The sequence below is a fragment of the Maniola jurtina genome, chromosome 20 (genome assembly GCF_905333055.1).
Source record: "Maniola jurtina chromosome 20, ilManJurt1.1, whole genome shotgun sequence".
Lineage (NCBI taxonomy): Eukaryota > Metazoa > Arthropoda > Insecta > Lepidoptera > Nymphalidae > Maniola > Maniola jurtina.
In genome coordinates, this window is record NC_060048.1 from 5,036,736 (window position 1) to 5,064,460 (window position 27,725).

At 35.2% G+C, this 27,725-nt stretch overlaps 2 protein-coding genes across 2 annotated transcripts; both read left to right on the top strand.

Moving 5' to 3' along the window:
* The first annotated feature begins 1,856 nt into the window (after positions 1–1,856).
* Positions 1,857–21,028, top strand: LOC123875839. Its single transcript, XM_045921887.1, has 17 exons — positions 1,857–2,414; positions 2,871–2,901; positions 2,981–3,082; positions 4,356–4,412; positions 4,777–4,827; positions 5,209–5,275; positions 5,409–5,753; positions 6,085–6,333; positions 6,860–7,048; positions 7,841–8,014; positions 11,898–11,931; positions 16,171–16,225; positions 16,815–17,027; positions 18,151–18,232; positions 18,601–18,751; positions 19,508–19,668; positions 20,335–21,028. Exons 1-17 carry the CDS (start codon positions 2,354–2,356, stop codon positions 20,935–20,937), a joined length of 2,625 nt encoding a protein of 874 aa, XP_045777843.1. The 5' UTR covers positions 1,857–2,353; the 3' UTR covers positions 20,938–21,028.
* A 2,537-nt stretch (positions 21,029–23,565) lies between these two features.
* Positions 23,566–27,433, top strand: LOC123875876 (zinc carboxypeptidase A 1-like). The gene is made up of 6 exons (XM_045921940.1): positions 23,566–23,800; positions 23,892–23,931; positions 24,506–24,605; positions 25,332–25,427; positions 25,688–25,912; positions 26,266–27,433. Exons 1-6 carry the CDS (start codon positions 23,767–23,769, stop codon positions 26,878–26,880), a joined length of 1,110 nt encoding a protein of 369 aa, XP_045777896.1. The 5' UTR covers positions 23,566–23,766; the 3' UTR covers positions 26,881–27,433.
* The last annotated feature ends 292 nt before the right edge of the window (positions 27,434–27,725 follow it).

Genomic DNA, 27,725 nt, shown 5'->3' on the forward strand with positions numbered 1-27,725 from the left:
ACACTTGTACATTTAAAATATATGGGTATAGTGATCAAAGTGATCATGAAGACAATATTTTAAGTCTAAGCTCACAAAAATGTTTAAAAGCATTTTCATTTTTCAATAACATTTTCGTTACGACGGAAGTTACTCGTTTGTTAACATTTTACGTCGCTATAGTGGTTTCAATGTTACTGCACTTTCGGTCAATATAGCGTCGACTTTCGTGACCAGTCCGTGTTTGTGAGGTTTAACACCTTATAAATCTGGTTGTAAAAAACACAATGTTGCCACCGTCGTCGTTTTGGCTTCATTACACACTTCTTTCGACGGAGTGCCACTAAAACAAAATGCACAATTTGATATAGTTTACCTACTGGCGATGTGATTTCATTGTAAAAATGGTAAGAAACAAAGGAAAAATTAGTTTTTTTGGCGTTTCAATAAATTAATTCTAATAAAAGTATAGAAATTAATTCCAGTCGATAGTTACAAATGTCAACAAGGATTATCACTAACATCAGCAAGACGAATATTACTTACTTACTTTTTTACTTTTTTTTTATTCTTGAAAATTTGAGATTTCGATTGCATTTTTTCGATATTTTGTGTCGGGCTAATCCAGTCTTGTTTAAAAACGCACTTTTTGAGGCCTACGTTTGGTCTTTGAGCCTGTTTTGATTAACAGGGATCGGCGTAATAAGATATTTTAACAAATACAATAAGATATTTAAAAAAAAATGTACTTGAATTAAAAAAGGACTAGCTAGAACCTGGTTCTGTTCACCATTTCCTTATTTCGTAATAATTGAAATTTTAACTATAAAAGAGAGATTAAAACGGTCAGACCAATAAAATGCACATTTTTTTCAAAAAGCTCTAATGGTTATTTCAGGTTGTTTTTAATAGCCGTTTTAAGCCCTAAGGACGATTACAGTCCAACCTTCGGATGAAGATTGGGCAGGGAGCCCTAACAGTTTTTTTGTGTTGGCGTAAATCTTAATGCGCGTTTACGAGGACTTACATGTGGTGGATAAGTTATAAGATGTAGCGATATGTTATAGTTATTTCTTTCTTTTTCCTTTCTATATTTCTTTCTTAATTGGATTTTCAATAACGCATCCCAAACTTCCTACTTATTTAAAGTTCTGAGACTTTACCAGTTCTTCTCGGCTGAGTTTGTTGTGGGCTCTTCTCAGACTTAGGCGCGTTTGGAACCCTCGTGGCTTTAGTTTTATGTAACGTAATTAATTATCACCACTATATCGTACCAGTTTAACAATTTCGATCATCAAAAGGAGTACAATTGTACCTACTTTGAATAAATGATTTTAACTTTGATTTTGACTTTCTCTTCACAAAATTGGCATTTTTCTTCATAGCTTACGAAATTTCTCAAAAATATTTTCACATTATTAGCTATCTAACAATGAATGATAAGAATGTTAAATGTATTTATAACAAGTAAATTTTGAAATTTTCACTATATTTTGTTGTTATGATATACAGTCCGCTGACAGACAGATGGACGGACTAATCAATAGCAAAGACGGACTAGCAATCGGCACCATTCAAGTATTGTACTTACGGAACAAAAACCAATAAACGATTCTGATTTTTTAAATCGCTATTTCGCTTAATCTTGTAACTTATTGTGCCAAAAACATTTCCTTTGGATTCATGGTATAACGGCTATGACCAGTAAACCAACACTTCCAAGGCTCGTAAGATTTTTAATGTCCACGCGGTCAAGATTTAAGATGTGGTATATAGCTCATTTTGTTTCGAACCTTTTATACCTTTAGAATTTAGGGTAGGTAAACTTTACATATGTATGATATAAAATAAGTAGATATCTACTCGAAGGAAGAATTTAGATACAAAAAATCCGCTACCTTCAATATTTCTACAACGATTAGATTCTTAATTGCTACGTTGAGCTACTTTTTAGTAAATTCAAAAATGGCACTATAGGTAATATTAAAACAAGTAAGTACTTAACTATTTGCTCGTAATAGAATTTTTCATAGCTATCCGAAAGTTAAACACCTCTGGTAGGGTCGTTTTTCAAATTTCGTGATAATAAGTAGGTAAAAAGCTTCGTGTTTAAATTATTATAGATCAACTGTCAATATTTTCTCTTTTTTATTTTTCTTGAGTTTACTTGGTCAATACAATTTCATGTGGAAAATAAATTTGAAAACGATTTATTTTTAGCATGCATAGGTACCGTAATAAAATATATAAGCAGCCGATATGCATCCGTAACCAATTTGATTTAATAGTCGTTCCTATAACTTATAGAAATAGTAGTTTTGATATGCCTTGTCATAATATTTTCCTATTGTTATAGTAAGATTGTAATTTTACAATGCAAATAGTTTTATTCGCAATATTATTTTTTGTTGAAATTCAATGTAAAATAACTAAAGGTACCTACTTCACTATTTTAATTAAGTACCTACACGAAAATAGGTCAAAGTACATAGTTAAGATTTTATCTTATTTTAAACTAGCTGATCAAGCCGGCTTCACTCGGGTAAAATTTGTATACTATACAGTGTTTTTTTAAACTGAGACAGTAGTATGGGAAAATCCAAAACCATAGGAGAAACAGGAAAACGGTGTTAGGAAACATTAGATTTTTTTTGTAAAAACAATTTTGGTAACTGTCAATTTTTTGGCCAAGCTTGAGTAGTCTATAAAAATAAACTAAACTGACTAAATTATTTTTAATGCTGATGGGCTCAGTTTCATTTAAGGATCACTTCACTTCATTGTATCGGAAGAAAAAAAATCGGACAGAACTATTTATTTTAAATATTTTTAAGAAAACAGTTCATGATATATTTGTATTAAATTAAATTAAAATTAAAAAAATATTTCAGCGGTTAATTCAAAAGATGACGTAAAAATTTGGTAAGGCTAAACAACTCCTATCTCCTAACTATTCGATCATTTGAAATTAGTGAAAAAATTTAAATAATGTGTTTTTAAGGAAACCTGATGATGGTTTTAATGAATCATTGCCATCAACAATGAAAAGACAAAGGCAGTTCACTAAAAATGATAAGCCTATTTTTCGGCAAAACTTATACACGTAAGTATTCTTATACTATAATATACCTACTATACTACCTATAGGTACTAAGCCAGCTTCATAATATTTTAAGTAAGTAATTTATGTACATAGGAATTTCTCCAAAATACACTATAATAATTTATGTTGGAGAAAACTTCAAATTCCGTTCTAAACTTTAAAGATTTGGGTTTTCAAACATGCCTTTCAACAGTTTTTAAGTAGGATTTTTTATAGTTATACAATAATGAATTTAAAAAAAATTGTATTAATTCGTTCTCTAGCATTCCGACATTAATTTGAGTACTATTCAATCAAACTCAATGGAATATTGTTTTGACACGTTCTAGTAGCTTACCTTTTCTGTGTCTGAAGTTTGCCAGATCTGTAAGGTACGGGTTTAAAATATCTGTGTCAAATCTTTGAGTCCCTGAATTTTGAAATTAACAGCTCGTTCACACAGGCTGCGTAAGCGTAGACGTAGCGCGTACCATTGCCTTGTAATGTATGGAACTGTATGAGACATGGCATACCTCTTGCGTGACGTGAACGTTCGCGTAGACGTAATGCATGCAGTTATGTCTACATAAATGCACGTGAATCGGCCTTAAATGTTTTATCGGAAATATGGCAAACCACGAACACAGCTGATATTAGTTCCCAGAACGTATCCGAAAATTTTCATTGATTTTGATTGGTATGTACACTTATTATTCAAAAGAAAGTTAATAGTCTACGGCTGATTGGTTGTTAACAGTTGTTTAACTATGTTTAACTATAAATATAATTAGTATAGTACTGACTTTATTCCTCCTGAAACACAGTTTTCAGTTCAACAGGAGGCAGGGTCTCACACTAAAGCTGGTTAACAGGGCTCTCTCCGTCACTCGTTTCCACTCGTTTCATACAATCGTAGTTCCAATTTCATTTGAATGCTAAGCAACCAAAGTCCATGAAATTTTGCAGACATATTCTAGAAACTAATATCTGTGTCTGTGGTGTTTTAGATTTTTTTTAAATACGTAGTTTTAAAATTACAGGGGCTCCAAGATTTGTATGAAAATTTTAAGACCGCGTAACTTTGAAACCGAATATTTTAACAGAAATCTGGAAAACCACAGACAGATAATAGTTTCTAGAATATGTCTGCAAAATTTCATGGACTTTGGTTGCTTAGTATTCAAATGAAATTGGAACTACGATTGTATGAAACGAGTGGAAACGAGTGACGGAGAGAGCCCTCTTAACACTTCGTTTGGTTTAGTTAATTGGCATTTATTTATCATATTTTCAGACAATACGAGGCCAAGAGCAAATGGCCAAAGATACTGCGAAAGTCTACAACAAAATCGTAAGTCTACAATTAACAATATAATTAATCTAATATCTACATATGCCGTTTTATATAAATTTTATATTTAAAAGCTCGTTTTTATTATGTAGCTAATTAATCGCAGTATATTTGTAGCAGCGATCCTGTAGTATCACAGTATCACATATCTACATATTATAAAGAGGTAAAGTTTGTAAGTTTGGATGTGGTGTGTAATCTCCGGAACTAAAGACCCGATACTCGTAATTATTTCACTGATAAATAGCTACATTAACACTGATTATTATTATAGACTATAAAATATAATATTTAAGCTGAGTAGTTGAGTAATAAACGAATAAAGTAAAATAGATTTTTTCATTATGGCTGATGACTCTTTTAGAGCGGCAAGGCTGACTAAAATGCATTTGATGCAAGAGGAAAAAAAAACAACGTAAGTAATCACACTAATATTATAAAGGCGAAAGTTTGTATGTGTGTGTGTATGTTTGTTACCCCTTCACGCAAAAACTACTGGACGGATTGGGCTGAAATTTAGAATGGAGATAGATTATACCCTGGATTAGCACATAGGCTACTTTTTATCCCGGAAAATCAACCAGTTCTCACGGGATTTCAAAAAAAACTACATCCACGCGAACGAAGTCGCGGGCATCAGCTAGTTAATTAATACGTTTAGCTTTTATTTTTTTATAATAACTTTTATTGGAGGAACATAATATTAATTGTATCACAATATATTACTGCAGTAAAGTTACACTAAGACAAAACAAAATAATTAGGTACCTACTTACCCGAATACAAAACTTTTCAGGATTATTGATTTAAATCAATTGAATGAAAAAAATCAAGTTATCAGTGAATATCTAAGTTCATATAGTGTAAGTTTTCCAATTAAATCGTTTACTTAATAACTTAAGAATTAGTTTTTGCGGTGTAGATTGTTTTTGTAAATATGCTCATTAAATATAAAGATTTTTTAAGAGTTTTGTTACATAAAGACAAATCTTTTAGATAAAGCAACAACTTGAAAAGATTTCTAAACATATACCGCATTCAAATGTAACCCTGGAAGTGATTGGTCGTACTAAAGAGTATCAAGATATTGTTTTACTTAAAATTACAAAGGAAAGTGGCAGATACTTTAGGGCTGATGACGAAAAGTATGCCGATGACCAGCCACAAAAGAAAATCATATTTATCGTGCATGGCTTAAGCGTTATGGGCATAAGATCACTACCGTGCCTGTCATGGGCACCATCATTTCTTACACTTGTGTCATACTATGTTGAACATTTGGATGAATTTGATATATTTTTGATACCTATGGCAAATCCAGACGGTTATGCTTTCCTTCAAGTACGTATTTTATTCTGTTTTCAAGTTCAAATTAAAAAGTTTCTGTATCATCGACCAAGTAACCAACTTTTCCAACAACCAAATTTGTTTCATTTAGGACAACTAGTGTCTTTTATGCTACGTCTGTGGCTCTGTCACTGGCTTGTAGGTTCTACTGACAAGAACCTTATGAAGAAACCTTTAAGACCGTTAGACATGCAGGTTTCCTCGCGATATTTTTCTTTGCCGGTAAAGCATATCCGGCACATATCTTGCGCAACTTCAAGTCGATCAGATGTTACAGGATCTTACAGATCTTTATCAAATAAACTTATAATTTTGTTTAATTTAGTCTTCAAATATCTGGGACAAAAACGTCGCTCCACAAACTGAGTGCGCAGGCGTTGCATTGGATCGCAATTTTAATGTCGCTTGGAATAATAGCCATTCTATCAGCTCATGTAGTCAAGAGTATCCGGGCATGATGCCCTTTTCGGAAGAAGAAACTCAGGCCATACGTAGCGTATTTCATAAGTACAGCCACAAGATTGTTGCTTATTTGAACGTACATGCAGGCACCTACGGACCTGAAACATTTAAGGTATTCATTATTCATATATAAATCTGAAAATCTAATTTGCTCTGACTGTTTGATTCGATATAAAAGTGATAGTTTTTTAAATTTAACAAGTGTAAATTAAAAATTTATAACACCCCCGACAAGTGAAGGTTACAGTAATAACTAGAAAAGAGCTGATAACTTTCAATCGGCTGAACCGATTTTCTTAAATTATGGCTAAGAACACTCTCGATCAAGCCACCTTTCAAACAAAAAAAAAAAACTAAATTAAAATCGGTTCATTAGTTTAGGAGCTACGATGCCACAGACAGATACACAGATACACACATACACACGTCAAACTTATAACACCCCTCTTTTTTGGTCGGGGGTTAAAAAATGAGTTAGCAATGAACGTCAATAATAAATTGTTCTTTGTCGATGAACCCATCAAAATTTTAACAGTAGTTTAACAAAACAGTAATATCAACCAAATAACAAATTCTCTAAAGATAGAGAACTTGAAATATTATGTGTACTTAATGAACTTTTTAAGTTTATTTTATAGGGGGATGCAGTTTTATACCCCAAAGGCTACACCGATTCTATAACAGATGAAGATAAGTATATAGATTTGAAAGGAGAAATTGACGAGGCGATCAGAAACGCAAGTTTTCAAGTGTTCTCAGTTGCTGTAGAGACTCTTTATAATTGGTATGGCAAGGTTTCTGGATCAAGCGTGGATTACGCTGCTACGGTATATGGTTTATTATTTATAAATAAAATTTTGCTCGTTCATTATAAACCTGTTTAATAATGAGCGAGCGAAATTTTACCTCGTTGGTGCTGGACACGACGTCATTCTTTCTTCGTTTATATAATTTAGTTAAGTATATTTATTTTAATTCAGATACAAGTTAGCCCTTGACTGCAATCTCACCTGGTGGTAAGTGATGATGCAGTCTAAGAAAATCATCCCTCCCTTTATCATTTATTTATTCTATCATTTATTTCCCCTATAATGTTAACTAGTTACGACTATTGAAATCATACTTTGTTGATGTTGGCTATAAAACTAGGGTTTCCTTTGCAAGCGGTGTAGCGTCAAGTACCTACTGTCACTCAGTGTTTGATGTCGTATGTCCACCTGTGGGAGAGTCTTCCAACGCTGCGTTGGTAAGAAGTAACCAATCTAGGCTTGGACCCCAAGGTCTAACGGTTTTCGAACTATGTGCCCTACCTATTGCCACTTAAGCTTCGCAATCTGCTGTCAGTCAGTCAGTCAGTTACTTAAATTCTCCTACGGATCTACCTTATCATGTAGGATTATAGAATAATAGAATACCTCTCACGATCGCCCGCTGAGTAATTCTGAGCTTTCATAGTCAGCGTCTTAGGGACCATGTCATGATTATCACTGTAAACTCTTTGAGTCTATTCTAGAAAATTGATATCCTTATGTAAGTAATGGGAAGAGGTCACAACCCTCAGTTTATAATATAATATGTCTACAGACAAAGAGATATATATAACTTTTAAATTTCCGTAGGTGTATGGCATTCCGTTTGCTCTAGAAATAGTAATGCAACTGTATAATAATGAAAACGTAGATGAATATAGCGAAAATTTCTCGGAGAGTGCTCTTACTCAGGTATGGAGTAGAGTCATTGATGTGATATTCAATTATATATGGAAGACTACAAACAAGGGCATGGAAGTTCGGTGATCAACTGTATTTTGTTTAAATATAGACAGAATAATTTTTTATTTATACTCGTATCTAATACACAGTATGTCCATACGAGTAAGTGATTTCATTTCGAGAGATGTCCCAACTGATACGCTGCAATTAGACGGTTTAATTATTTGTTTACATCGCATATTACTTAATATTACAATCCAATTTTACAATCAATATTACAATCCATACTTAATATTATAAATGCGAAAGTATCTGTCTGTTAGCTTTTCACGGTCCATCCGTTTATCCGGTTATGGTGAAAGATACAGACATAAGTTGTAATGCGGAGATGAATATGGGCTCCTTTTATAATATTTTTTATAGTAGGTATGAAGCATGGATTATGGAAAAAGGAAATTTCTACCTAAAGCACACATATCTACAAAAATCTTATTCGACTGTAGAGATAAAATTAAGGTCGTTTTACTTGAATGAATAGAAAGGATGACTCACCAAAAATACGTGTATTTGGCCAATATTATGGTAACACTTTCACCTATCGAGTCGCATGTGTCACCAATCACTGTGTCACTCTTATTATTTACCTCCTGTTTTATCTTCATTATTAGATAACACTTCTGCTATGATTATACAACGCTCGGGTAGTATAGAGAAGTAAAAGTTAATATAGATATGAACCATCAATGAAAACAAAATATTCATTACGTAGATCGCATCGTCTTTGTTTTAAGTGTGTCAGTTTTGTTTTTGTTTGTTGCTAGTCATGCATACAAAGGAAGTTGAGAGAGTATAAGAAAGTGAACGTGTGTTTCGAGGTCCATAAAACGATGGCGCATTTCCTTCTTGGTCACATTTAAATGAATTTCGGCCATTTTATATTACACTAGCTGATGCCCGCGACTTCGTTCGCGTGGATGTAGGTTTTTTAAAATTCCCGTGGGAACTCTTTGATTTTCCGGGATATAAAGTAGCCTATGTGCTAATCCAGGGTATAATCTATCTCTATTCTAAATTTCAGCCCAATCCGTCCAGTAGTTTTTGCGTGATGGAGTAACAAACATACACACACACACATACAAACTTTCTCCTGTATAATATTAGTGTGATACCAGCGATAGGCCGAGATTTTACACGGAAAAACTATACATCCTCTTTATTCTCTATCCCGTGGGAATTTTGAAAAAAAACACCTTTATTTCTTGGCTGCAAACCTCTGTGCAAAATTTTATATATCCACCAAGGCTGAGGGTTGATGAATCAGTCAGTTAGTGAGTCAGAACTGTTCTTTTTATAATTGATTGATCATTATTTAGACCACTTTATATGATGATACCTACTGCATGCTCCTTAATGCTTAATGCTTACCTATGTATTGTCTTGCGCTATCTTAAACTCGGATTGTTCTACGTACTTTAAGTGCCTATTAGTACCTACTAATAGGCACTTCTGAGGGTTCGCAGGTTTGTAAAATAACCAGCGATACTTAGGATATCCAACACGTTTCGTACTGAACGTATTAAGTATGCTTTTAAAAGGTGTCAAGTTGTGCCACACCTAACCAGCTTTACCTAAGGCAGGTTATCCTGGTGCCTCTATCACTTGAGTAGGTATTTAAGCTTCTAATGTTCTAAGCAGATAAATCACCAGAATAACAGTTATTATTAGACACCCTCTCCCATCTTCTGCCCAAGTCCAAGTTAGCGAAGTTTGTTGCCATATAGATATAATCATGCTCTGTCAATTTATAATAACTAGGAAATTATAGAATGAGGAGATAGAAAATGTGGAAAGGAAGAAAGCTGAATTGCATTGTTACACTTAATTATGGTATTTTAAATACATACTGGCTCTGATTCTGTTGTCTTTCTATAAACTAAACTTAGAGTATCCGCATCATTTTCTTTTTAATATCGCTAAAAAAGGACGGAACATGAATTTTACATTTAAAGATGCATTTTTTTGCACGCTAAAATTTAAATAGGGCTCGAGATTGGCAGCTAAAGTTACGAGGTTTGACAGCTCTAAATTCAATTTAAAACTGTCAATCTGTCTGTCCTTTTCATATTTCATTAGTAAGAAGAGGAAATACTCTAAAATTTAGTTGTGCTTAGAATCAGTACCACTGTCTTTCATAAATGTCACAATAATGCCGTGTGGGCTGGGCTGTCCTCTGTTCTTGTTCTCGGGAGTAAAAATAGAAACCCGTTACTTGGGTTCCTTGCTATCAAAGCATTTTTAATATAATAAAACTTAGATTGTGTGAATATGTGTGTATCCAATGTTAATGTGTGTGAAGCAAAAACTCTTTAAATTTGAATTTCGCGGGCAGATCCATCTCGAATGCACTTTATAGATCTAGCGGTTAGCGATTGAGTTTAATATTTTAGTCAGTTTATCCTTTATCCATACTATATACTATAATATTATAAATGCGAAAGTTTGTCTGCCTGTCTGTCTGTCTGTCTGTCTGTCTGTCTGTCTGTCTGCTACGTTTTCACGGCCCAACCGCAGAACCGATTTTAATGAAATTTGGTACAGACTTGGAATACATTCCGGGGAAGGACATAGGCTACTTTTTATCCCGGAAAATCATAGAGTTCCCATGGGATCTAAAAAAATCAAAATCCACGCGGGCGAAGCCGCGGGCATCCCCTAGTACTTAATAGATTGGACGGAACTTTCTTAACAATAGCTCACGCTTATGTTTTCAAAGATTAGATCCCATGAGAGTTCATTCGGTCATTAGTACCTACTTGATTTAAATCAGGTTTCGTGACTAATGAGTTCAATGACAATTAAAATTATACCTATTTATGTAGAACACAATATTAATTAAGGACATCAACACTTTTTGAATCATTCAAAAATCTTTGCTGATTCTACAATAAAATTTTCCTTTACATACGATGTTCTAAAACTTGGATAATACGTTTTTAGCAGATCTTGAATCATGTAGGTAAGAATTTACTTGTTTTAAAGATATTATATTCTTGATCGATATTCCAAATATCTTTTTGATTACAATTGGGTACTTTTCCTTCTCCTGGAAATCACTATGTAGGTACCTACGTAGTTAACAAGTTTCAAGCAAAGTTTATTAAGAAAACCACACCGTACAAACTGATAGCACAGTTTTAATTATTTATTTTACGACTAAGCCATTAAACCATGCTTTACACTTGCAACAGAGGAATATAAATTAAAAGCATGTAAATAAATTCGATAGGCTACGTACACATAATTAGTGCAATTAAGTGTAGCTTCATGGCGTTCCTACAATTTTGTAGGTTTCCGTACCCTAAGGCACCCTATTACTTCGCTGTCTGTCCGTCCGTTCGTCTGTCTGTCTGTCAGCGGGTTGTATCTCGTGAACCGCCTAATTAAGTGCCTATTAAGTCAGAGAAGTGAAATTTTCACAGCATGTGTATTTTTATTTCCGCTATATAACAAATAATTAAAAAAAAATGGCTGCTGTAAAAATATAAGTGTTATTTCTTGTACGATGGTACGGAACCCTTAGTGCGCGAGTCTAATTCGCTCTTGACCGATTTATTTTTATTTGTATAAGAACTGTGATCAAAGGACCGGTTAGCACATACGACCGAAATTAAAATAAATAGGTAGGTATCATTATAAGCAAAAGGCTTCTTCAAAGGGTTTGTTTTGCAAGGGTAAAAGACCTTTTAGGAAAACTTGTCCGATTAAGCGCAAATTGGGGAGATCTTGAAGATCGGCGTCTGCGCATTTTATTGCAGTGCTCGACCGAGCCTTCACACGTGAGCACGGATGTGCGTGCGATTAAAATAATATAACTACCATCTAAGTATTTATTTTATGATTAAATAATTAACTATCAATTTTTTTTAATTAGCGTGGTTTATGTGGTTCCATTGGATAACAATAATTTATAATGGCCGTGTGGATCGCATTTGTATTCGGTGAGTATTTTTTTTAAACTATATAACCAAATCCTCTATTTGTTTTTGGAAAAGTTTTATTTATTATTAAAAATAAATACTTGTACTTGTGCGTTTAATATTTAGTGGTTGTTTTAGTAGGTGCCTACCAATGTTTCCTTGGTCTTGATTTGAGCTACATTTCTCTAAGTCTTGCTATAAATAAAGCACTTTCTCTGATCAAGTACAAGAAAGCATATTTGAGGTTACACCAAACCTACTTTGAGTCAGTAGCTATGAATACTTCATTATATAATATATTGCAACCGGAGTTAGAAAGAAAAAAAATCCAAATACGCAAAGGAGCCTTATTAAATTCTCAAGTTCCATGTTTATATAAACAATAATAACAATGATTATATATGTGCTATTAGTTACCTGTTATAAATTTTATTAACATCTGAAAAAATACATTTATATTCAAGGAATTAAAAGAAATGAGATAAATCGTTTTTACCAGCAATGCACATTTTTCGTGAATTTCCAATCGTAAATAGCAGTAACCTTCTTATCTTCTTGCTAATTATATATAACATTGAATGCTTTATTTACGGTCGTTGTTGTTCATATTCGTAGAGATCTCAATTTTTTTTTAAATTAAAATATACTTAGTTCATGTCACTCAGGAATAAATATAGCTTTCTATAACTGATCAAAGGATTTTCAAAATCGGTTCAGTAATTCCAGAGTTTACTTCCTACAGGGCTCTCTCCGTCACTTACTCCATACAATCGTAGTTCCAATTTCATTTGAATATTAAGCAACCAAAGTCCATGAAATTTTGCAGACATATTCTAGAAACTAATATCTGTACCTGTGGTGTTAGATTTTTCTAAAAATATGTAGTTTTAAAATTAAAAGGGGCTCAAAAATTTGAATGTGAATTTTTAAGACCGCGTAACTTTGAAATCGAATATTTTAACAGAAATCTGGAAAACCACAGGCATAGATATTAGTTTCTAGAATATGTCTGCAAAATTTCATGGACTTGGTTGCTTAATATTCAAATGAAATTGGAACTACGTTTGTATGGAGCGAGTGGCAGAGAGACCCCTCTTAAAAAGTAATTAAGCATTAGTAACCTGCACGCTATAATTATTCTTATTGTAGTAACGTAAGCTGTGAATTATTATTTTGTCCGTATCTTACGTACCTAGTATTAAAGACGGTAATTTTAGTTATCATAATAATAATTGATAGAATCGTTTACGTAAAAATGCATAAACAAGAAAAAAACATGATTGATTGCTATACATACGTAATCCAAAGGCGTTAAATAAGTGTGAAATGAGGTACGGATTTTTCATTATACCTATTCCATAAATCAATTAGGTAAGTATGACTGGGTTATAATGCGATATAGTAGCAAATTTCATTTAACAGGGCTCTCTCCGTCACTTACCTACTCCATACAATCGTAGTCCTAATTTCATTTCAATATTAAGCAACCAAAGTCCATGAAATTTTGCAGACATATTCTAGAAACTAATATCTGTGCCTGTGGTGTTTTAGATTTTTCTAAAAATATGTAGTTTTAAAATTACAGGGGCTCCAAGATTTGTATGTGAATTTTTAAAACCGCGTAACTTTGGAACCGAATATTTTAAAGGAAATCTGGAAAACCACAGGCATAGATCCTAGAACGTTTAGTTCCTGGAACGTTTCTAAGTATGATTGGTTAGTATTCTAATGAGAGACGAACTACGTTTGTATGGAGCGAGTGACGGAGAGACCCCTCTTAACGAAGCCGGGGTGGGTCAGCTAGTTAACTGAATAATATATTAAAACTGAATAAAACGTTAAAGTCAAAAGCTCTTCATCAGTAAAACTGGGCCGATGATGAATATTAGGTAAGAATTTAATATAAAATCAACATAATAGAGTAATATTTGATCAAAGGACCGGCCAGGCTTCGTTCCATAGAGCGTTGCAGTTAATTTCAATCGAAAAATTCCATCTGTATTAAATTAAAATTATCGGGGATTCGGGCGATCAAAGGGCGGCTCTAATGATATTGGTTCGGAATTGGTCCACAGTTGAAGCCAGATCGAATCGGGCTGTTGTAGCTCAATTACACGAAGCCAAAGAAACACGATAAAAGTCGCCGCAAATTAAAGAATCGCTCCACGTAAATACCGCGTTAAGATGGCGTTCCAATATACGTGGCGGACGTCAGCGTTTGTGAGGCAGCGACACTAAGGGCTCATTCGCACGAGAGCTTTTTAAACGTTAAAAAAGCGTTCAAATAGAACAAATGCATTCCCAAGTATCTGTTCACACGTCAACGCTTTTTTATCGCGCACTTTGTATTGTCATCGCAACGCTTTGTTAACGCTCGTGCGAATTAGGGCTAAAACTGGGGCCCCACTAAAATAAATACATAAGGCCTTTATATGCAGACGGTTTACAGTTCGTTAATTCAAAACTAATATATCAATCAAATAATAATCCATCGATAGCCGTTGTGACTTCCGAGTGTCCTGCGACATGACATGAAAATGTTTTGTCCCGAGCTCTGTTATAGATCTCACTTAGGTACTACTACTCTACTTACCCTGTACTCTGAGTTTGTTCATGCTTAAGACAGAGATAAATAAAATTGAATTATATCTCTGTATAAAATTTGTTTCATTTTAACTCTGATTTCAGCCTTAGAGCTAGCGTGCACCACGGTAATTTTCCGTGCGTTTTTTACCCACAAAATCTGTGGACTATACAACTACATAGCAGCGCGCACTCCGGAAATAATTCCGCGCCGGATTTCAATTGATTTAAATTCTAATATACGGATTTTAAAACACCGAAACTCGCCGCACCGAAGTGCGCGCTCTCTCTAATAGTTCGTTCACACAGGCTGCGTAAGCGTAGACGTAGCTCGTACCATTGTGGTATAATGTATGAAACTGTATGAAACATGGCACACCGCTTGCGTTAAGCGTGGACGTAATATGTGTAACCCGGTGTGTTAGGAGCACAGACCTTTTCCTCTGTGTTAGGAGTTTACGCGCGTCACTACACACGTGTCACGTGTACGTGGTTGGTGTGAATCGGCCTTAACATTTGTTCTCTACTAACGTGACGCTCTTTTGCTTTTTATTGGTGGTCAAAGGTTAAAGATGTAATATTTGCTTACCTAATGTAACTTCAACCGCATTATATGCAACAGACCCGTAGTGAAAACGCTGCGGTTTTACGGCTTAAATACATTATTTTCTTACATTCCTACTTTCGTTTTCACTAAATAAAACTGCACCGCAATGTTTTAATTATATTTAGTCCTAATTCATAGTTTGGCCTAAGTACATAATATTAGACATAGGTTACTGCAGAGTAAGGGTTATAGATATTTAGTTTATAGTGCAGGGTAATATTTTTATCTGAACAAATACTTACGTGTTTTATTGATAGTCTCATTACTTTTTGGTACTGAATTCAGAAGCAAATTAGCAAAGATTTTTTTTACTTGCCTATAATATTTTGGATGGTGTGCCTTACCTCTAGACATGTCTCATAAACTGTAAGCGATTGTAATGATAAGTTGGAATACTACCTTAAGATATTTAAGTTACAAACGTCGTGTCCTCGACTCTTAATGGTGGGTTTTTAAAGGAACTACCTCCATTTCTTCGTCCCATTAGAGGGAATTAAGGGATTTACCTCATTTATTTATATGTCTATGTAGAGAAATTGCGTTGGTTTTCAAAGCTCGATCGCACATTTTAAATTCCTACATAATACAGACATAGATATACAAGTAAGTACGCTAGATAAGGTGTGCCACACAAAATAATCATTTTAATATTTTTGTACCGATTCAAAGCGCCGCCGCGCCCCACTGAACGTACCTATCGGTAATTAGGATTGGCACTTTGTATCAAATGGTCTTCGTGTCAACAATGTATTGACTGATGTCTCATCACTAACATTTAGTTCCGAGTATTCTCACATGACACTCACTACTGCTATCAGCGCCAAAATTACGGTAATCATGAACTTCAAAAACAGGTCGACAAGTCCAGCGTACATATATTAGTAGAGATCAGTGTTACATAATAATAAATTGAGCATTGTTGATGCATACGACAGTCATTTCTTTTTGATATCAAATAAATAAAAAAAATTATGTTGAAATGTATCAATTACGTAGGATCTTATATAACAAATAGATACTACTTTGTAGGATTACAAATTATTTTAAGAATCATTTTGCTATTTTTGCAGGCTTAGTGAGCATTTGGCAAGTGGGCTGCAGGACAGAAGACAATAATTATGACGAGTATGTACAATTTTGAGTAAATCTAGGATTATATAGGGCATTGAGGTTAGACCTTCCGGATCCTTACAAAATACCTACCACAGACAGAGGATGAATATTATGTTTATCATCATCATCATCATCATCATTACCATAACCCATTGCCGACCCATTACTGCGGACGTATGGCCTCTCAGGACAAGAAACGTTAAGAGTTTGTTTAGACCGTAGTACTAATGTTAGCCAAGTGTGGAGTGGCAAATTTCTCATAGCTTTGAGAACATTATGAAGAACTTTCAGGCATGTATGTTTCCTCTTTAATTATTTTAAACGCACATAAATAGATAACTCCGAAAAGTAAGAGGTAAGTAGGTATCCTAATCAAACCTTAGACTTCCTCTAACAGGAGGCCGAAGTTTTAACCACCAGGCTATCACCGTTAAATGTATAATATGTTATTATGTTTGTATATCACATTTTTGCTAAAAAATCTAGCTATAAAACCAATAGCATGAAGGATAGCTAAGCATATCACAACAACTGGATAGTGAATTCAGTGTCTTACAAAAGATAGTGTAGATGTTAAAGTATACTTTGTTTTATATTTCAGTTATGCTCTAATAAAAATCTACCCAACAAACACACAACAGATCGAAGCGCTAAGAAGGCTTGGAGACCCCGAATACAGGCTAGAGTTTCTGAAGAGAAGTCGAAGTTTTAACGACAGCACTGATGTCTTGGTACCGCCTGATGAAATTCCTAATGTACAAAATTTTCTCAAGAGTCAATACTTAGACTACGATGTCAAACCTAATTACGGCAGGTAGGTGTTTTACTACTGAAATGGACATATACAAGTACGCTGGAAAAGGTGTACCGTACAAAATGACAGTTATTTTTTATTTGTGCCGATTTGAAGCGCCACGCTGCGCTCAGCGTACCGGGAATTAGGAATGACACTTGTGTCAAATGGTATTACACTTTGTTTACAGTTGTCTCATCACTAATATTTAGTTCCGAGTACGCTCACTTGACGCTCACTGCTTCTAGCAGCGCCAAAATGGCGAAAATCTAATTGCTTCAAAAACAGATTGGCAATCGCAAGTCCAGCGTACCTACTTGTATTAGTTGAGGTCTGTGTATTTTACTAATTTAATTCCAATCTTACAAATAAATGGATTGAAAATTCAACCGGAGGTTTTTCGTAAAATTGATCCTGTGTAAAATCAGAATTATTTTATTTAAATATTAATACAATTTCAAGGCAATTTTTTCCCGGCCTGTGTGAAAACTACCAGCAATATCACAGTTTTATCGTAAAACTGTGGTACTAATTTACCTACACATCTGATAATCCTATATTTAATTATTAGAAGGACTGCAGCATATTATACTAATTACATACAATGAAGCAATAACAAACCAAAAAAAAAAATACAGGCCAAGTGCAAGTCGAGTCGCAAAAAAAGAGTTCTGTTCTGTACCATTGCACAAGAAGTAGCACTTTTTATTTATTCTTTTTGTAATGTAACCACAGATTTACGGGTTTCTTTCCCAGATTTTCCTTTTACTTGTACATTATGATATTGCTGCCTGCCAAATTTCATGATTCTTGGTCAACGAGATGTAAGTACCGACTCTATAAGTTTAACTCCCTTGACGGATCTCGATAGACAAATAGACCACGAAGTGATCCTTTATGGATATATTTTTTCTCTGGAGATACGGAATCCCAAAAAGTGAATAGAAGGAAATTGAATATTGAAGTAACATTATATGCTCGATTCCACCTTCATTACGAGTATCTAATATATTTACAGTATTCCAAATCAACCGACGAGAAAAAATTTGTTTACCAATTTTACAATTTCCAATCTTTGTAGGTTTTTCATTGAAATTTTCCATCCAAAATTTCCATCGAAAATTAATTATTTTGTTTGTTTTAGATCACTCGAAAGTGCTGAGAGAACGCCAAAGAGGAGAATTCTGCGAGGGTTTGGTGTATTTGAATATCACTCCTTCCAAGCGGTTAGTATGGATTTCTGGACCTCGAATGAAGCCCAGCCTTCGTCTCTCTACGTGATTAAAATAGAAATGAGATAAATAATGAGAGAAATGAGATGAATAAGAGATTCGTAGAGAACCAGAGTACCAACAAAGCTCAATGTGTTGCGAAACTGAAATGGCAATAAGCGAGGCACATAGCTCGAAAAATCGATTGATATTGGGGTTCCAAGGTTTATGAAGTTGTTGTTTATGTATGTTATGTTTTAAAACGCACCTAATTTCTGTAAATGTTGGTACGTTTAATATGAGTTGAATAAACAAATAAGACAACATCTATTTTATTCATCTTACCACTTTTTTTAATACCTATTGATTAATTTGTTTAACAGATTCAAGAATTCATAGATAATTTAGCAAAACGACACCCTGATTTGGTTACGCTGCAAAATCTAGGGACCAGTTATCAGGGACGGCGAATGAAACTTGTCAAGATATCCTCAAACCCCGATGCTGGAAATCCTATTATATTTATTGACGCTGGTGAGTTTTACATACCTTCTCTTAGCTTTTCTAGTTATGTAACCTTCACTTGTCGGGGGTGTTATAAATTTTTAATTTACACTTGTTATTTACAAAAAACTATAACGGTAGAGGTTTTCTTAGTGATAATAATGTGCTGGACCTCTTCAATAAATCAGTTTGTGTCACTGTTTCAAATAATGCAATCGAAACCACTCTAAATTAAAACAAAAAATTAACAAAAAACCTGATGAACAAAAACCTAATGTGTCATCATCCATCACACATCCCGTTATTAAGATCTTAATCAGTTCCATTCATGTCATAGGTAGGTACGTGTGCATCTACTTTTTAAGCATTGATAAAAGCCAAAGATATACAGAGTAGGTACAGCTTAGATACGTGAAAATTGTTCTGAATTTTTTTCAGGAAATTGCTTAACGTACCTAAAGTTATATTATATGTTGAGTACATTATGTATGTATGCATTTAGTCAGCTCGCAAGTGAGGATTCTCCTTTACAGTCCTCTTATGTTTTGTCGCAAGTGAGGATCCTTTTTAGAGTCCTCTTACGTTTTGTTTTATGCCAATTTCAATCGTATACCAAAGCAATAACGCTGAGTTTATGTTGTTAAAGAAAGTCGGCTCCACGCCATTCAGTTTGTATGCGTCGGCGCTATGTCCAATCTATCTTGTCCATTTATTGATTGTACAATCTTCGTCCTTCCATCTCTTCCATCTCCATTGTACCTATGTACAGTTATTGTTGATTCACAGGCATCCATGCGCGTGAGTGGGTGGCGCCGGCGATGGCCGTGTATCTGATCCATAGATTGGTCAACGACCCCGAGGCCCGCCAGGAGCTCGATGGCGTAGACTGGTACATCCTGCCCGTCGTCAACCCTGATGGCTATGAGTACACACGCACTAGTCGAGCTGTAAGTCACTATCACACTTCACACTAATATTATAAAGGCGAAAGTTTGTGTGCATGTATATGTGCACAAAATAATTGCTAGTTGTACAGATATGCTAGATTCCTACTTCGTAGAATTTCTAATTCTTACGATTTGAAAATCACACTAATATTATAAAGGAGAAAGTGTGTATGTGTGTGTATGTTTGTTACTCCTTCACGCAAAAACTACTGGACGGATTGGGCTGAAATTTAGAATGGAGATAGATTATACCCTGGATTAGCACATAGACTACTTTTGATCCCGGAAAATCAAAGAGTTCTCATGGGAATTTTAAAAAACCTACATCCACGCGAACGAAGTCGCGGGTATCAGCTAGTTCATACATATTTATAGGCGGCTACGTTTTTCAAATTCCTATTCTTAGCTTGACTATTCCTTATAACACAATAGAGCAAGTTATATAAATCGTAATAAAACTCGAGTTCATCAACGTAAACGCTACAATAATTTCAATCAATCCTACTTACAATTAAAAATAACATAAGTACTTAATGTAATTTAATGAAATTATTGCTATTTGCGTTACTTTTAATTGTAAGTGTGTATGTTTAACGATTTTTTAAATGTCTAAAGATAAAGATGAATGAAAAAGTCGCTAAAAATATTTTTGCTGTTTTTTTGCAGCACCGCATGTGGAGAAAGACAAGGTCAAAGAACAATCTTTTGGGCTGTTTCGGGGTCGACGGCAACCGCAATTATGGTTTCAAATGGGCGGTCAGCGGTGTATCCTCAAATCCGTGCGATACAGAGACGTATGCTGGACCGAAACCCTTCTCAGAAGTTGAGACTCAGATGGTGCGGAATATCATGCTGGAAAATAGTGAACGGTTGAAGTTGTATGTATCCTTGCATTCTTATGGGCAGTATTTGGTGTATCCCTGGGGTTACACAGGGGACTTCCTGCCTAAAGAGTGGAAAAAGTTGGATAGCTTGGCACGATCTGTATCAGACGCAGTACAGAAGGCAGGAGGAGAACCTTTTAGGGTACTGAGTGCAGGGAAATGGTACCCGGCCGCAGGAGGAAGCGATGATTTCGCCTACGGAGTAGTTGGAGTCCCATACTCTTTTACAATGGAACTTACAGATGGTTACGAATTCATATACCCTGAAAGACTATTACGCGTTGTGTTACCACAGTTCTACGAAGGTTTCAGAACATTTGCAGAGCAAATTAAGATGGAATTTTCACCGAAATACGCCGGACGGAATGTTCAATCTCGAAGATGACTCGAGAGGAAATCAGCTAATTTTGTTATGCTTCATGCGTTAGGCTAAGAAAAAATAAAGAAATTATTTGAAATAAAGAAATAAGAACTTATTATTGTTTCATTTGAGTAAACCTAGATACATTTTTGCAAACAAATAGGTACCGACACTTTTTCATAATCTTTTTGAATAGATATTCATTGTTCATGAATCATTGGATATAACCCATACGGGGTTTCCTCATGTGCATGGGCATTAGACGAACCGGCAAGAAACTTAGTAGTTAACTTTTCAAACAGCAAATGTTACATTATGAAACTTAACTTATCAATGATTTGGTTATATTGTGGACAGCTCAATGGAATTCGTCAAATTTAAACCTAGCCAAAGCCAAATATTTTTTTCATATTCAATATTTATGATCAACTACGATTTTTGTGTTATCCCACTTATATGTATTTCCAGAATAACCTACTTTAAAAATGTTATGCAGTATGTTAAATTTAATATTCCACGTGAAATATGTACCTAAGGTACATAACAGCCAACGTATTTTCAATTTCCGTGAAGGACTTATGAAGCTGACTCAATATTGCACGGATGCAATACCTAGAATACTTCGATGATATTACGATTTACCTTTAATTTTCCATCCGAATGGCTTCCGTACACGATATCCGATATAACTCTCGAAAATAATATTTAATATTACTGAGAGAACTCGAATAATTCGAGTGGAGAGTATTAAAATTTTTGATAGATAACAATGTTAAACTTTATATAGGTATAGGTACTTAGTTGAAATTCTTTATAGCAAATTAAAACAGTTTGAAGTAAATAATGTTCTCTTTAGATACCAAGTGAAGCATTTTCTTAAAAAAAAAAATTGCCATGTAAAAAAACTGACGTCCCAATTTCTAAATAAGCGTAAAACTGGTGTAAAAAATAAGTATACGATCTCTGACTACTAATCTTTTATCCCGGAAAATCAAAGAGTTCCCACGGGATTTTAAGAATATTATGTAATTATATCCACGCGAACGAAGTCGCAGACATCAGCTAGCAGCTATGTTAGATAAATAACTCAAAAACAATATAGATATGCTAAAGATATGCCTAGGTAGTTTGTATGAAGTAAGGCGCTGCCACGTCGCTAACCAAGTATATCTGATTTGTACACAATAGGATATATCCCTGTAGTATAAAACAAAGGCTTTAGGTTATATGAAAAGGTCTTACATACTCGTGAATATAATTCTAGCGAAATACCTATTTACCTCTGTTTAAAAATGAGGCACAAAAGATTTTCTTTGAATATAATAAATGCTTATGTAAATGCTTTGCAAGCTACTTAGTGATCGTTAGTGCGAATTGTATATTACAATGTTCCCAGGTAGCCTAGCGAACCAGTCTCGGAGGAAAATTAAAAATATAACCTCAGGCTTAAACCTGCGAGTGGGTGGAGCAAAGGCGTCCAACTGGTCAATGACCTCAATGCTGATCGTATATTACGAATATGTTCTACTAACGCACCGCACGCATTGACTGCGCCGCAAAAACTGAAAGAATGCGAATTTACATAATACTAGTGGCCACATTACTATAACTATCAAACTAATAATTCTCTTACTTCCTCCAAGTATGTTACTCGTTAGTACAAAATAACGCCTGCTTCTATATGCATAACTTGTGTTAATAGTAGGTATGATAATATTACAACGAGTAGGATTTGGTAAGGGATGGCACAAAAAGACCCGTCATTAAGTTACATTTATAGATTATGAACAACAGAATTAGCCACATTTATATAGTGTGATATGTGCAATACACACGTCTGAAGTCAACGACCTCTACGTAGTATCTAACCACAGGCCATGTCATTTAGAACAAATGCGGCAGCAACTCGTTGCTTTTACCTACTTGATATCCAGTGTCATAATAATTTTCACAGCTTTTAGAACACGATTTTGATTAGAAACTAGCTAACGCCCGCAACTTCGTCCACGTGGATTTAGGTCTTTAAAATCCCGTAGGAACTCTTTAATTTTCCGGGGTAAAAAGTAGCCTTTGTTTTAATCCAAGGTATAATCTATCGCCATTCCATATTTCAGCCAAATCTGTTCGGTAGTTTTCGTGTGAAAGAGTACCTAACAAAAATACACACATACATACACACAAACAAACTTTCGCCCTTATAATATTATACTATATACTACTTTTCTATACTAATACTATACTAATAGTACTACTAATTTCATTCAATGTATGGCGCGTACGGTATATGAATCTAATGTACGATCAGCTTAAACCGCGGAATAATGTTTATTTATAAAGGCTTTTAACCAATTATTCAAAATCCCTTCGTCATCTCCAATGAAACCTAGTTTGAACTAACACCCAATACAATTTACATTATTAATGTTCCTAACTTTCAAATAACAACTTTAACTTATAATGCAGAAAAAAATGGATTTTTTGCCCAATTCACAAATTTTTCAACCGTTGAATTTATTAAATAAATAAAATATTTCGCAACACATACGAGAGTAATATCGTAGGTAGGTAGTTATTATGATCGTAAATACATATGTTTGTACGCGAATAAAAATATAATGGAAAATCATTTGTTTTCTTTTTATTGTTTTCAATAAACTACACTTCTTGTCACTTATTTTTGTAAATCCAGTTTGAAAGTTAACCTTTTTATTTCTAACGTATTTATTTTTATGCTAGCAAAAGCGCACGAAATCGAATTATTCTGCCTACAATCCTTCCTCTAATCCTTAGATCCTTTATCTAAGCAAATAACTAACATGGTATTTTTAAATCAATTTAATATAAACTAAAAATATGAAAATTTTACTAGTTTTCATTGTTGCATCAGGTATTGTACAATTTTAATATAACCAGATATAGATTAACGTGAATGTTGATTAAATTATTGCTGATATCAACTATTTTTTATTTATTTATAGTGTTATTGATATTGGACACAGCTACTGCGACTCATTGTGGGTATGTAAAAAATCTATCTAATCTTTCGATTATCTGTCGATTTTTCTATATAGAGCCTATTAGAACCAAATTTGAACACGAAATACTAAAAGACCAAGACACTCTCGTAGCTTTTAATTAATTATTGTATGTTGAAGTCGGGCGAGCATAATAAAAGAAACTAGAAAATATAGGCTGGTTTTACAGTGACGCTTACCGTCCGCGCGGGTGGTAAGTGCGGTGGCCGAATAGCCGTCAGCGCAGGCCATCCGCGCGACTATGTAACGATCCAAAAGAGACGCAAAGCTCGTGGCCCGCGACGCTTACCAACCGCGCTGGCGAAAGCGTCACTATAAAACCACACTAAGCGTGAAGCTCGCCCGACTTCAACACACATACACGTGTAGAAACAAAAAACATTTTTTACTTTGTAGTGGTTTTGGAAGTTGGTTTTTTCAATATTTTTTTTTTTATTGATATTTATATCAGACCACCAGACATTGGAAATAATAACCGGGACCGAACGTTATACCTCTCCGAGTCCCGAATACAAGTAAATTATTAAATTTAGCTAAGCCCATTGATGTCTTTATAGATGTAAATACTTAAGACAGTGCTATAAACAGATGTTAAAAAATTTGCTACAAGCCGATGAGGATCCGTGTATTGAAAATGTTTCGATTGGTGCCAGTACTGTAAGTATCGAAGCCACAATCTGAATATTATTTATGGCAAACAAGGAACCAAAAGCTTAATTTGCCATAATCCGCCAAACTAAAGAAATCTGTATGTTGCAACAAGCAGCATGCGACATGCACCGCCCGCCCTCCTACTGATAAACATGCGGGAAAAGCCAGCCACCAAGCACGCATCACCACCACGCAGCACCACAAAAATCCCAACACCACTCGATGCACGTTTCGCCCCGACACCGGAGCATCCTCAGGAGATGTAGACCTTACAATGCCTAATTGCAAAGATTCTTCTTCTTGAATTTTTAAATCAGGTAAAGCGTAAAAAATCCTTAATCATACCTCATATTTGACTACATGTGGTCTAGGATGAGTCATAATATTTAGAAGATGCGTATGTTTTAACTGGATTGTGAGAAAGAGTACCGATTTCGTAAGTATGGCTTAAGCTCTAGCAATGCGTATAAGGTTTTTCCTACATATAGCTAAGGGATAGTAATTTTATAGGCTTAGGGTTAGACCAAAACCTTTATTGAGATTAATTGGATAATCGACGACAGGGAAAAAGACATCGAGGTTTTAACATGTCAAACAGTGCGTCATTCCAGGGTACCAATAGTGGGTACACATTACAAAGGAATCTGATTTCAATGCCCTTTTCCCATCGATGTAGTTTTCCACACAGAACATCCAAACACTAAAACACTATAATCAGGAAAATATTTTCAGGTCACAATATTTCTGAAAGCAATAAGTGAATACTGTGAACTTGTCGTCAAAGTGTACGGTAACAGCACAACCCACGAAGGCAGAAATTTGTATGAGGTAAGAAAAAGGGTTCAGACAGACGGAAAACAAAGTGATTCTATAAGAGATTCCTTTTAAGGTACGAAATCCTAAAAAGATCTATATTATTCGTGACGATTTACCACTCACATGGAATGTTTTTTTACCGGAAGGAAAAGTAGAAAATAAATTAAGAAAAGCGAGATAAGCTTCAACCTGAGCAGCGAAGTGGGTCTAGGATTTAGATAAGAACAAAAAGGTACCTAATTGTGTAAAAGTGCCTCTTATTGCTTTTTCAGGTAGTAATAAACAGTACACTGCCTTCGGGTGCAGATGATCGTAATGAGAAGAGACCCGTCATTCTTTTGGAAGCTGGTCAGGATGGTGGCACAGAGTCGGTAGAGTTGGCGCTGTTTGTGATAGAACAGCTGGTGGCTTGCGGCGAGAACAAGGATATGATCCAGAAAGTTCAATGGGTTATCCTACCTTCAACTAATCCGGACGGCCAGGAATATGCTAGGGCTGTAAGTATTTGTAAATGTGAAGATTTATTTTTTATAATGTTTATTAAAAACAGTGGAACCCGGTGTGTGCTAGTACGCTAAAACGCGCTGGACAGTCAGGCTGATCTTTTGCGATCTACATAGGCCTCCTCACGTGCACGCCATTCTTCCCGGTGTTTTCCGCAAACAATTTCCAAATATTCCCCGCAAGCTTGGTGATACTTATCGTCGGACCAATGCGAACCGGACGGTTGTCTTCCAACATTTTTTGGTCAACTTGTAGAATAAACAATTATATTGGAAATTACCACTAAAAGAGATATAAGTGTACCAACTAATATTACACTAATATTATATTTTTGCTTATTTTATAGAGACGCGAACCATGGAAGAAGAACTACAGTCCTAACGGCAAAGATGTTTTATCTTTTGGAGTAGACATAACTAGAAACTTTGATGACTCGTGGGGAAATTGTGCCGCTGTCAAAAATGCATTTTCGCAAGATTATCCTGGTCTAAAACCAAACTCAGAAATAGAAACCGCTTTTATAAATGACGTTTTTACCAGATACAAATCCAGGATAAGCACGTATATTTCGCTTAGACGTGACGGTCATGCTATATTGTACCCGTTCGCCAGCCGAAATAACACAATCACTACAATAGATAAAGTGAGAAAAAGAGCTGGAGATATAGCTGCGAAGGTCAATCAAAGAGCTGGGGGCATTCAGTGGTTTGTTAATCAAAGTATCTTCTCTATGAATGGGAAAGAACATTGCGGCCATAGCGTTGACTTAGCGTATAACAAGTATGACATCAAATACGCCTTTGAAATGCGTGTGTTTCCCGAAACAGACAATCGTATAATGTCAAAGTTCCAAAGTCTACCGAAGGGACACGAAGTCTCTCTCAGAACAGGATACTTTAGTGGTATCAGAGAAGTCTACAATTTGTTAGTTAATGATATGAGTACAAAACAGAAGGGCTAAATAAAGTTATGAAACCTCTAAAATTGTTTATGTAAGCACACCACGATTACCCGAGGAGTAAATAGGTCACGTAAGCTGCCATGCATCTTGCGAGAATAACTCGTTATGAAGGTTTAAGGTTCCTGGTTGACAAATGGAGGGTGAATAATTATTGAATTGGGTCAAAATTATGTACTTTTGCTGGCACCTATTATGATACAATATTTATTTACTACATAATGGTATATCTACGTTGTAGGAGTCACTTTTCCACTTTTCGGTAGGATGTCGGTCATGCGCGCTGGTGGTGGTTCATCGCGCCTGCGCTAGGGGTGGGGCCCGTGTCCGTTCAGCCCGCTAGCACTCTGTAGTCGGCCGTGGCGGCGGCGGCGCGTCTTCTTCCAACTCCTCTCAACACCTGCACTCCTAGTACCGCGATAACTCAGCCGCCACACGCGAGCAAACCGTACCATTTTCCTTCGTTCGTTTTTTTCGCAATTCTTCTACTATTTAATTTATTACGAATATTATTTCTGGAGTGATTTCGTATTTTTCAGTTTTTTAACTAAATAAAATGCCTGACAAAACTACACATTTTGATTGTTTTATGTAATTAATTTTTGTGTATAAAAAAATCGTCGCCGCTGAATGCCAGAGGGTCACTGTGCGTCGATGGTAAGTTAGTTTAGTATGATAGTAGTTTCAGAAGGTCTCACGAGAGCTACGAGGCTACGAAGAAATAAAACTTCGGTTGGTTCCTTCACACCGGAAAAGGTTTGTAGCGATGGGCGGAAGGCGGTCCCGTCGGCAACAGGTTGCAAGGCTTTGCAGGCGTCGGCGAGCAATTTCCGCCCGTCGCACCTCGA